Source organism: Alosa alosa, chromosome 16 (genome assembly GCF_017589495.1).
Source record: "Alosa alosa isolate M-15738 ecotype Scorff River chromosome 16, AALO_Geno_1.1, whole genome shotgun sequence".
NCBI classification, from domain to species: domain Eukaryota; kingdom Metazoa; phylum Chordata; class Actinopteri; order Clupeiformes; family Clupeidae; genus Alosa; species Alosa alosa.
Window position 1 is genome coordinate 14,590,126 of NC_063204.1, and position 12,790 is coordinate 14,602,915.

General features: G+C 46.7%; 2 protein-coding genes and 1 long non-coding RNA gene across 3 annotated transcripts in view; all 3 read right to left on the reverse strand.

Annotated features, from left to right (window-relative positions):
• Window positions 1-1,119, reverse strand: part of LOC125309901 (neurogenic locus notch homolog protein 3-like) — a 20,671-nt gene extending 19,552 nt beyond the window's left edge. The window contains exons 1-2 of the mRNA XM_048267017.1: window positions 1,105-1,119; window positions 221-355 (exon numbers count right to left, since the gene is read on the reverse strand). Coding sequence (XP_048122974.1) covers window positions 221-355; window positions 1,105-1,119 — 150 coding nt within the window. The remainder of the gene's footprint in view (window positions 1-220; window positions 356-1,104) is intronic.
• Window positions 1,120-1,757: 638 nt separating this feature from the next.
• On the reverse strand, window positions 1,758-2,690 carry LOC125310031. Its single transcript, XR_007196229.1, has 3 exons — window positions 2,606-2,690; window positions 2,201-2,349; window positions 1,758-1,873 (listed from the first exon to the last, which is right to left on the reverse strand). It is a non-coding gene; the product is annotated as an uncharacterized LOC125310031 (long non-coding RNA).
• Window positions 2,691-3,051: 361 nt separating this feature from the next.
• Window positions 3,052-11,977, reverse strand: LOC125309902 (proprotein convertase subtilisin/kexin type 5-like). The gene is made up of 13 exons (XM_048267018.1): window positions 11,968-11,977; window positions 11,370-11,606; window positions 10,948-11,049; window positions 10,361-10,552; window positions 9,925-10,035; window positions 9,551-9,743; window positions 8,801-8,937; window positions 8,137-8,361; window positions 7,179-7,320; window positions 6,354-6,477; window positions 4,309-4,500; window positions 4,068-4,202; window positions 3,052-3,240 (listed from the first exon to the last, which is right to left on the reverse strand). Exons 1-13 carry the CDS (start codon window positions 11,975-11,977, stop codon window positions 3,052-3,054), a joined length of 1,989 nt encoding a protein of 662 aa, XP_048122975.1.
• Window positions 11,978-12,790: the final 813 nt, after the last annotated feature.

Sequence of the window (12,790 nt, forward strand, 5' to 3'; positions counted from 1 at the left end):
ACACAAAAACACACAAACAAACACACACACACACACACACACACACACACACACACACACACACACACATACAAACACACACACACACACACACACACACACACACACACACACACACACACACACAAAAAATGAATTAGAGATATTTGGATGCTGCTGATCATGTACACAGCTGATGCTCAGGTGTTGAGGATGGCAGACAGGTGTGATGGGCACGTACGGGTGGGCATGGCTGTGCGACAGACGAGCCAGGGGGGCAGTAGTGGCCCGAGGGGCAAAGGGGGGGCTGAGAAAGTCCCGTCTGGTTGCAGAGGTGGCCAGGCTGGCACTCCAGACACCGGCCCTGGGCTCTGCCCTGCACACAGAGGACAAATATACACTCAATATCACATCATAATCAATACTAACTCAAACTCAATATCACATCATAATCAATACTAACTCAAACTCAATACGACATCATAGTAAATACTAACTCAAGTTCAATATGACGCAATATTCAATATGAACCTTAAACTCTATATGACATCATAATCAATATGAACTCAGATCAATACGACATCATAATCAATACTATCTAAAATTCAATACTACATCATAATAAATACTAACTCAAACTCAATACAACATCATAATAAATACTAACTCCAACTCAATATGACATCATAATCAAATTTACTCAATACAAAGTCATAATCAGTATGAATTCAAACTCAATACGACATCATAATGTCCCTTTCCTAAAATATTGGCATAAGCAATGGCAGGTTTTCAATACGACATCATAATAAATAAGACATCATAATCAATACCAACTCAAACTTAATATGACATCATAACAACTCAAACTCAATACGACATCATAATTAATAATAACTCAAATTCAAAATGACATAACAATTTAAACTCAATACGACATCATAATCAATACTAACTCAAACTCAATATGACATCATAACAACTCAAACTCAATACGATATCGTAATAAATAAGACATCATTATCAATACCAGCTTAAACTCAATATGACATCATAACAACTCAAGCTCAATATGACATCATAATCAGTACCAACTTAAACTTAGTATGATATCATAATCCGTACCAACTGAAACTCCATATGACATCAATATATGACATCATGATCAATACCAACTCAATATGACATCATAATAAATAAGACATCATAATCAATACTAACTCAAACTCAATATGGCATCATAAACAATACTAACTCCAACTCAATATGACATCAATACCAATTCAATCTCAATACAACATTATAATCAATACTAACTCAAGCTCAATATGACATCATAATCAGTACCAACTCAAGCTCAAAATGACATCATAATAACTCAAACTCAACGCGACATCATAATGAATACTAACTCAAATTCAATATGATATCATAATCAATACAAACTCAAACTCAATACAACATCATAATCAATACGAACTCAAATTCAATACATCATAATCAATATGAACTCAAACTCAATAAGACTTTATAATCAATAACAACTGAAATTCAATACAACTTCATAATCAATAACAACTTAAACTCAATATGACATAATCAATATATGATTATTAATCACAGTAATGTGGGCTTTCAAATGAGCTGTCTGCATGTTGTTTCTCAGTTTTATTATTCTAAAGACATTAGAACCACAATCTTCAGGAATGGTAAGATTAGACTCACTGGCTGGAAGGTGCCCAGGGGGCAAGCCTCTGCCCGCACTGCCCCCTCATGAGAGTAGTGCCCCTCCTCAGCCTCCCTCTGCACAGGGGAATCTGCCCCACCAGGGCAGTAGAACCCTGCAAAACAGTGTCCGGTGGGGGCAGAGTTGTTGGAGCCCAGACAGTAATACCTAAGAGGAGAGATGTAGGTCATTAGGGAACAGTTAGATCTGAAATGGTGAATTAGTTGTTGAGTAGTTAGGTGGATAGTTTGGTGGGGAGTTTAATAGGATAGGTTGGGGAGGGAATGTAAGTGGAAGGGCTGGGATAGGTTGGTGTGATGATTTTCAGAGCAGTTGATCTAGACTGATATTTAGCATATGTTGTTTGACACAGGAATTGCCAGACTGCCGCTGCTCCACCATGCCCACGTATGTCATGAGTTATATAGTTCTGAGGTGTGTAAGTGGGAGGGTTGGGGTAGGTTGGTGTGATGGTCAGTGGGGAAGGAGTGTTACCCAGGGGGGCAGCTGACACACTGCTGCGGGTCCTTGAGGCCGGTGCTGTTGCTGAAGGTGCCAGGGGGACATGGGGACGGGTGGGGTGACCCAGAGGGGCAATAACTGCCAGCTGGGCACAGACCACCCCAAGGGCCATCCACAGGAGTCTGCAGGAGACACACACACACACACACACACACACACACACACACACACACACACACACACACATGCACATGTACAATAATATTTCATAATTCTCTTATATAGATGGTTGCAAAGGGTATAGCACCACTGACGTCTGACTCTAACAGAGTTGGAAAGGACTTTAGCAAGAAAGCCGCACAGAGTCTATCAGTCAGTACATAGTCACCACAGTCACAGACATCATGAAATGTGTCCAGATGAGGCGTGCAGCCTTACTGCTGTGGTGGCTCTCTGTCTGCAGTAGAAGCCCTCCTCACAGGCCCCCGACGGCTCTGTCTGCCCCACTCCACTGCAGTACCTGCCCCCATCACAAGGGGCACACTCTGAGGCATCGGCCAGGGCAGCACTATGGCCATAGGTGCCGTCCTCACAGGGGGCAGGGGTGCTACTGCCCTCTGGGCAATAGAAACCCTGACAGCACCAGAAAAAAACCCTCATTTTAATAATGTGCAAAGTACAAAGTGTTAAATCTGATGGATTGCAAAATCTATTTGTTGATTTAATAACATGTCTACAATCCAAAGTACAAATATTGGTAAGAAAAGTCAGTCTTTTAAAAGTGCCTTAGTAACAATACTCATATCTTGAATCGTTTAAATGAGTGTGATCACTGTGTGTTGACTAATAAAGTACAGAGCTGTGTGTGTCTCTTGGGCGTGTGGTCATACCTGAGGGCACTGGTTAGGCGTGTGGGAGGCCAGGGTGCCACAGTAGTGCCTAGCTGGACAGGCCACGCAGCTCTCGCCTCCGTGCCCGAGGGAGTCGTTCCTGAAAGAGCCCACCGGGCAGGGGAATGAGAGTGGATGCCCTGTGCCAGCAGGGCAGAAGTGCCCGTTTGGGCAGGAACCCGTCTGCCAGGTAACAGGTGAAACACACACACACGGGGAGTAGAACAGAACAGAACTGAGTGCAGTGAATCAGGACAACAAGAGGCATGAAGACAAACACTCATCACTCTCTCTGCAAGCATTCACCTACACATAACTGAGTTTCACTGAAGGAAGTTCATTCTTTTAAGTTCATGAAAATGAACCACCACAGTGTCACACAGTCCATACATCAAGAAATCTGAGGATAAATTCCTCAGAGCCAGCAGAGACACTGTAAGTGTGGGATGCTTTAACACATTAACTCAGTGCCTCGGCTTTTAACTCAGCACCTCGACTTTACACACTAACTCAGCCTCTCGGCTTTAACACACTAACTCAGCATCTCGGCTTTAAAGGCCTATCACACCAAGAACGATAACGATACCGATAACTATAACCATAACGATAAAAGCGTTCACACTGAACAACGATAAACAAAGTCTCTCATTGTGTTAATGAATGTGACGGTTAAAATTTGATGGGTTCTGATTGGCTATTAACTTTTTATCGTTCTGAAAAATTTTTTTGATCCCCAACGATATCGTTCTTCATGTCGTTATCGTTATAGTTTATGGGTGAACGTCGTCATTCATATTAACAAGAACGATATTTATTTATAGTTATCGCTATTGCTATCGTTCTTGGTGTGAATGGGCCTTAACACACTAACTCAGCATCTCAGCTTTAACACACTAACTCAGCATCTCGGCTTTAACACACTAACTCAGCAGCTCGGCTTTAACACACTAACTCAGCCTCTCGGCTTTAACACACTAACTCTTAACAAACTTAACAAACTCTCGGCTTACTGGCTCTGTGACGGGCTGGTCCTGGTTCTGAGAGAAGCAGTACATCCCAGCGGGACACGAGACACAGTCGGCCTCATCCCTCAGACCCGGCTGTCCACTGTAGGTTCCATTAGGGCAGGGAATCGGGTTAGGGTTCTGGGGTCAGATCAGAGGAGGAGTACACACAGTCAGTGCTGTGCCCTGGTGGAAGGCAGGTTGAATCTGCTGCAGGCACACCAGCGAGGGATGTTAGAACACTTACAACGCCCCCTCCGGGACAGTAGAATCCGATGGGGCAGAAGACGGTGGAGCGCTGGGGCTCCCGGTCGAGCCCCTGGGAGCAAACGAAGCCGGGGGGACACACCATGACGCTCAGCATGACCTCTGCGCTGGTTGTCTCGTTGCTGCAATAGTGACCGCGCCGACACGGCAGGCACTCCACTGAGCCCTCATCCTGAGCATCACAATACCACAGCACAGCACAGCCAGGCAGACACACAACACCACAGACCCGCATAGCCAGGCAGACACACACCACAGCACAACACAACATCAAAGCACAGCACAGCCGGGCAGACACACAACACAACAGCAAAGAAGTCACCACAGTCAGGCAGATGCACAACAGCACAGAACAGTCAGGCGGATGCACAACACAACAGCACAGAACAGCCGGGCACACACACATACAACAGCACAGCACAGTCAGGCAGGCACAACAACAGCACAGAACAGTCAGGCACAACAGCACAGCACAGAACAGCACAGTCAGGCACAGTCGGACGACGCACAACAGCACAGAACAGTCAGGCACAACACAACAGCACAGAACAGTCAGGCACAACACAACAGCACAGCACAGCCGGGCAGACACACAACACAACAGCAAAGAAGTCACCACAGTCAGGCAGATGCACAACAGCACAGAACAGTCAGGCGGATGCACAACACAACAGCACAGAACAGCCGGGCACACACACATACAACAGCACAGCACAGTCAGGCAGACGCACAACAGCACAGAACAGTCAGGCACAACACAACAGCACAGAACAGCCGGGCACACACACACAATACAACAGCACAGAACAGCCGGGCAGTTGCGCAACACAACAGCACAGCAAAGCCAGGCAGACGCACAACGCCACAGAACAGCACAGAACAGAACAGAATAGCCACACAGGTGCACAACACCACAGCACACCAAGCAGACACACAACACAATAGAGAGCCAGAGAAATGTCACAACAGAGAGATAAGGCATGTCAGTTAGCAAGCACTTGAGCATTATATATCATCATATAGGATATCTGACGAAAGCTGTAGATCAAGACAGTATTAACAAAGCATAAACATAATACAAAAGGCTATCAAAAGAAAAAAACACACATCAGTTCAGCTTGTGAGCATTGCACACTAGCATAAGATATGAGGGAAATTACATGAATGTCCAGATGTTTCTCAGTGCTGTAATACCATATCCTTCCTGATAAATACCTGGGTAGGGTTTGTGTGAATGTATGATGCTAACATGGGATATCAACATGGACCATAAGAAAGGGAATGGCAGACTGGTTGCAGACCAATAAGAGCTCCTGGTCAGAGGTGTTTGTTGCACAGATGGTTTTAGTTCTCACATTCACCGAGTCTGTGTATCCTCACACATCTCCAGGAGCTGACACGGTCAGTGTTATCTCTCTCACAAGCTCTCATTACCGTACCTGAACCGACCAGACAGAGGCCACATCAGGGCCGGGTGAGGGCCAGATGAGGGTCAGGTCAAGGTCAAACCAGGGTAAGAGCTAGGTTACTCTGGATAGATAGATACCTTAAGAATCCCAAAGCAGATCTGTCCATCCAGTGGCTTATATAACACATGCAGAACAAGAATAATACTCTAGAATAATGGATACAACTGTAGTCTGTCAACCAGAATTAGTACAAAGAACTGCCATTAGACTGAGTATGCACCCGTGAGGTAATGCAGGGTCACACTCTGATGCGAGTGTGTGTGAATGTAGGGAGTGCAAATGGTGATTACCATAAAGGTAACCACAGTTACAGTGTGAGTTACAGAGTGATTCTTCTTGAAGTCCAGATGATGTGGTTGTGGAGAAGTAGACATTTATCCATATAGCATTATATATAGCACATTTCATACACAGAGGCAATTCAATGTGCTTGACATAAACAAAAGCAAAGAAGAGTGAGATGAGAGTAAATAAATAAATAAAAAGGAGAAATAAAAATAGTTTAAAACATAGTTGAGTGTGCTAAATGGCTGTGGAGAGGCATCGCAAGACTCACCGAGTAGCTGCCCACTCCACACACTCTGGGCTGGACGGTGGCGGGCAGGGGGCAGAAGTATCCCGCGGGGCACGGGGGGCAGTCCTGGGGCCGCTGGCCCCCTCTCAGCTGCCGGTACGTCGTCCTGGCAACGGAGGAGAGGCTCTCTCAAACACTGTGATGGGCAAATCCCACCTGATCTTATTCTCTACTGCAGACGGCATCGTCTCAAACACTCTGATATCTAGCAGTGTGTGTGTTAGTGTTTGTCTAACTCTAACATTTTTAACACACTGTCTCTAAAACTGGAACCAAAACAAAATCCTGACATCAACCCTTACAGTATATAAATGCAAAGGAATGCATTATCATATATCTAATCTAATCTAATACACAGTTTGATGAAGAAGATCTAGTTGCTACTGTGTTTACTGTGTTTACTGAGAGATGTGGAGCTGAGAACTTGAGACTGGAGATATTTCCCGACCCCCACAGAGGCAGACATCTGCACTCATTAAAGAGCCCAGCTGAGGGCCGCACTGACAGTGGGGCTGTGAACAGGAGCTGGACCAGCACAGCTGGTGCAAAAACCTGCCAGGGACCGTCCTCTTGGGATCAGGACTCCCACACATATGATCATGTTGGGAAAAGCATCTACATCAAGCCATCTGGCACACGCCCATCCAGAGTGGGCTACAATGCAAACAGCAAACACTCTGAGAGTGTATGAGAACGCTTCTGCTGGAGGACTCATTGGCTATGTGTGTGTGTGTGTGTGTGTGTGTGTGTGTGTGTGTGTGTGTGTGTGTGTGTGTGTGTGTGTGTGTGTGTGTGTGCTTGACTCACAGGGGGCAGGCTGTGGGTTTGGAGGTGCCCTCCTTGCAGTAATGCCCCGCGGGGCAGATGAGGCAGTCAGCTCTCTGCCCGTTGCCAATGGTGGTGCTGAAGGTCCCCGCTGGGCACGGGAACTGGGTGCCGTACATGGTTCCTGAGGAAGCAGTATCCACAATCAGCTTCACTGGCTTCAACAACAGCAGCGTGCCACAGTCACCTTCATAGACCTCTGAAGTTCGCCAAGAAAAGGGATCCAAAGCTGTCATCTTTGCCCATTTAAGGAGATCCAGATCTTCCTATATGGGCAAAGATGATACCCAGATCTCCTTATATGGGCAAAGGGTCCTACTTTTTGTGTCTTTTAAAGGCGAACTTCAGAGGTCTATTAGCATCAACAACAGCAGTGTGCCACAGTCACCTGTGTTTATGTTGGTCAGAACTGTACACACACTCCTACAAGACATACATGGCCAGTCTTCAATTTGATACACCTGGCAGCGTTCAGATGAAACCTGAATCTCACACACCTGTCTGAGGGATATGCTTGTATTAGACCCAACCACCTCTACAAGGTGTGTAGTTCAAGGTGTGTGAGACTCTATATGTGATTAGCACTGACATGTGGGGGGGTGTCTGGACATGTGGACTATGTGTGTGCTGTCCGGATGAGCAGCCAAGTGCATAATATGTGGCATTGTGTCGCCAGTGTAGTCTTTGAAATTCAAGTGGGGTCAAACCAACATTTATGATTTTCATAGTTTATCATGTTTAAAACTATTCAGGCACAATGTAAAACGTGCACACAAAACGGCTCCAATAGTAGGCATCCTTCTAGCATGAGAGGTTAAAAAAAACAGATCAGAGGATGAGACCCACTCTACTTCACTGGCAGCTGTGCCCAGATTCAGTACAGGAGAAACAGGGAAGGTTTAAAGACCACCTGGTGTCCTGGATGAGTTTAGCATTGTACCTTCAGGGCAGTAGTGTCCAGAGCTGCACCTCCCTGACGGCGCCCCTGTGCCCGAGAGGCAGTACCATCCCCGGGGGCATGGCTGGCACTCCCGCAGCGACTCCAGCCCACTGTGCTCACTCCAGGTGCCCGGCGGGCATTTGTGCTGCGTGGGGAACATGCTGCCAATGGGGCAGTAGTGCCCGGGAAAGCAGGCGAGAGGTGGCCTCTGGATGCCACCCGTACCTGGCCAGGGTGACAGAGAAGCACTCAGAGCATGCCGGTCTGTATGCAGGTGACAACTAGATGTGAATATCTATAGGTGATTACTGTGACTGTGTGAACTATATGTGCATATGTGATCTATCACAATGTGTCCACCCGACATAAAGACTCCATGAAATAATCCCAATAAGTCCTAGCTGATAATTTTCTGATGGATTCTCTAACTGAGACATTAAAGAGTGTAGCAATTACAATAGCCCTTACAGATGTGTGATGATTACATAGAGGGCTTCATATGATTAAGTGCAGAAAGGATGGGTGCTGCTGAACGGAGCTGTGAGCTGTTCAGACTAGCCAGCGCGTTGTATTTGATAAAGAGCTGCAAGCCCAAGTGTGTGTGTGTGTGTGTGTGTGTGTGTGTAGCTGTGTGCTGCGAGTGGTGTGGTGAGTCGTACTGCACCTCTGAGGCAGGCGAAGCGTGCGGGGCACAGCTGACATTGCGTGCGGTCTGTTAGGTCGGTGCGGTTGCCAAGGGTGCCAGGGGGGCAGGCGTTGGCAGGTAGGTTTGGGCGCGCCGAACCTGGAGGGCAAACAAAGCTGGGCAGAGGGGGCATGAGAGGGTAAGATGAAAAAACAGAGAATTAGAGTCAGAGAAGAAGAAGGAGAAGGAGCTTGAGTGATGATCACATGTACCTTTAAAGTGTAACTCTCGCCAAAATGCAACCTACAGTAGGGTCTTTTTGTGAATGTAAAACGTAAACAAAATAGCGATTTCGATGCGATCATGCATCAAAATAGTAGTGCCCCTAGCACTTCCATTCAAAAGGCCTTTTGACCCGAAAACGACATACAGTCAATCTTAATAGTGGCACTTTCGACGTAATTATGCTTTTAAACAAAGGTTTGAATTGGGTACATTCACAAAAAGACCCTAGGCATTTTGGCGAGAGTTACGCTTTAAGCATGATTTGCATTTTGAACGTTTTTTAATCATCAGTGGCTGATGCCTGGTGCTTCCGCTTCACGTTGGGGGCATGTTTGCCCTGTCAGAACGTTTGATACTGACTAGTGGACAAAACGCTATCCCTTACATACATGGACAATATGCACTCAGTGTCCCACACATGAGGAAAATCATAGAACAGATGGATGTGTGTGTGTGTGTGTGTGTGTGTGTCTGAGTCCCTGGCAGAGAGGTGGGCAGCATTACCCTGGCATGCAGTCGACGTCTGGAGCCTTCAGTGCCACTCTGGTGCAGGCCTTGCCGGGGTAGCAGGGTCGGCAGTCGTCAGCGGAGTCCTGCCCATCCAGGGGGTTGAAGGAGCCCGGCTGGCAGGGCACGGGGTCACTGGTGCCCTCGGGGCAATAGAACCCTGCTGGACACCGCAAGCAGTCTTTCATTCCTGTGTGGGACAAACACACACACAAACACATACACACACACACCCACACACACACACACACACACACACACACACACACACACACACACACACACACACACACACAGACCATATACATGAGTGTTTTTGGGTGTGGTTTGCTTTTGAGTAAATCTGGGAAAGGAAAGACTCCTGTCCTCACTTAGCGCCCCCTGGTGGGGAGTGAAGGTACCACGGGGACATAAGATCTCTGTCAGGGTGCCAGCTGGGCAGTACCGTCCCCTGGCACAGGGCAGGCCTGGCCCAACAGAACCTGCCAGAGAAGCAATGATACAATTAAAGAAATTAACATGAGAGAAAGTGTGTGTGTGTGTGTGTGTGTGTGTGTGTGTGTGTGTGTCTGCTTGTTTGTGTGTGTGTGTGTGTGTGTGTGTGTGTGTGTGTGTGTGTGTGTGTGTGTGTGAGAGAGAGTCTGTGTGTGTGTGTGTGTGTGTGTGTGTGTGTGTGTGTGTGTGTGTGAGAGAGAGAGTCTGTGTGTGTGTGTGTGTGTGTGTGTGTCTGTGTCTGTGTGTGTGTGTGTGTGTGTGTGTGTGTGTGCATGCATGTGTTTGTACACGTGTGTGTGTGTGTTGACTCACCTGCAGGACAGAAACGTCCCTCCACACATCGCTTGCAAGCTGCTCTACTTGTCTGGCCGAGTTGTGCTCCAGCAGTTCCGGCAGGGCAAGGTGACCCGTGTGGTACTGCTGTTCCCTCCTCGCAGTAGAACCCCGCCGGGCACAGGAACTGGGAGTCGGGCCTGCGATAGCTGCCCTCCAAACAGTAGAACCCTGCACAGAACCGGCCATGGCACAGTTAGAGACAGAATCCCAGTTTGGGCCTTTGGACGGTCTACAAAGCAGAAACCTGCAGAAAAGTGTTTGGCCTTTGAGTGGACCCTGGGGCAGCTGGAAAAAACTACATTTCCCATCATGCCCAAAGTGCCTTTCATCTTCTTTTCAGCAACCACATGCTTCAGAGATACGTCAGCTCTGCTCTGACCACAAACACATAGTCGGTCTGAGTTTCAGCCACCGAGCTACCGTACCATACCACACCACACCACACCACACACCACACCACACCACACCACACCATTCCACACCATACAGACATGTGGGTGCAGTCACATTGTAAAGAGAAGCAAATGTATGCAAATGTATCCAAATGTTGACTCTGTGTGTACCTGCGGGACAGGGTGAGCAGTCTCTCTCTCTCTGCAATCCCTCCTTGGCTCCATAGCGTCCGGCTGGACACTGGATGGCCATGCCTCCAATGCAGTAAAACCCTGCACAACAGGGAGGCCCAATGGATGAAGCACACATCTACTGAATAGTCACACCATACAAATCAACATAGTACTGTAGTAGTATAAGTAAGGAATGTTTAGAGGCTAATATCCAGTAAAACCAAATTCTACAGTAGGGTACAGTATATACTAAGACAATATAATATGATGGCATTCAGGCTGGCAGGTCAGTCAATGTCAGTCATTGTACGAAACAGATACTGTATGGAGATGGGGAGGCATGTACTGTAGCTGCCTAGGTGATAACCTTTGACCTTAGAGGTCAACTGGGCACCTGGGGCTTTCTCACTCACACTCACCCACTTGACACTTCACACAGCCCACCCCCTCCTTCTCCGAGAGCTGCATCCCTGCTGGGCAGGGCTGCTGGGGTCGTGACCTCTGAACCTCGGCCCTGCTCCAGGCCGTGGGCCTCGAGGCCTGGCATCCGGACGTGCCATTGCAGCGTTGGCATGACGACTGGCCAGGCTGGGTGGTGTGCTCGTCTGGCGGGCAGGGCAGAGGCTGCGACAGGCCCTCCTGGGGGCAGAAACTACCTGGAACACAAACAGAAGGCCTGATAGGGACCGCAGACAAACCCGACTTCAAAGCACAACCTACAGTAAGATGCTGATTGGCCACCGGATTGCCTTGTTGTTTCACTGCATACACTGCCAAGACATTGTGCAGCCAGTGCGATGCACAGAATGTAGACAAAGCAGTGCTAGCTAACTGTTTCCACACTACTGTTGCTCCCCAAATACAGTTCATAATATATCTACTGTACTTCTAATTGAGAATAAGTTTGATAACAAGTTTGATAACAAGTTGCAAATCTTGGCAGTGTTAGTCAGCTGGGTCTTTTAACTGAGGAAGAAAGAAAGAGGCTGAGGAGAAAGGATGAAACTGTGTTATTACATCCAGTCATCGAGAGGCTAAACGCTAACTACCAGGGTTGTATCTCCTTACGAGTTTATCTGATGATTACACACTGTGCTTCTTAGTAGCAAGAAGGCAAGCTGAAGTCAATTAGAGCAGCCTTTTCCCTGACGGCTCACATTGAATTGGCCATAAATTAGTTGATGGACCTCTGGCTGTGTTGGTGGAGCTGCACACACTGCACCGATCGGAGCTACGGATACTCATCGACCGGCCGCTTGGTCTGCGGTCCACTTTACAGACAGCCTCACACAACAGGGTCAGACCTCTCCACCTGAGAGGGTCACACCTGTATGTGTATGTTTATGTTTGTGTTTATGGAATTTAGCAGACACTTTTATCCAAAGTGTCTTAAAAATGTAACAATACAATACTTAAAATTAACAGTAAACAGTTTCAGAAAGTTGGTAAGACTACATTAAGGGTATAAATGCTAATGCAACACTATGTGGAGGTCATCTTAGAGGTCCTACCTGGTTATTGTTTCTGAATGTGCGTTTAGAATAATTCAACTTTTTATTGATGTTTAGGAGTGTCCCTTCTGTAGGCCTGAGTTACACACGGTATGATAACAATCATAGCGTGACTTTACAATGTGAAGATGTGATCATAATTTATAATCAGAATCATAGATTTCCTATTAAAAGATTTTTAGTCATATAACTGCTTAAATCCAGCTTGCTCTAAAACAAATAAAAATGTGCAAATGCTGCAAGGTAATGATAGACAACCAGTGTGAAACAAGTAAGACTTAAAATGTTTTAAAACTTAGAAGATTAGAATTGAAGAGTGTTTTCTTAAT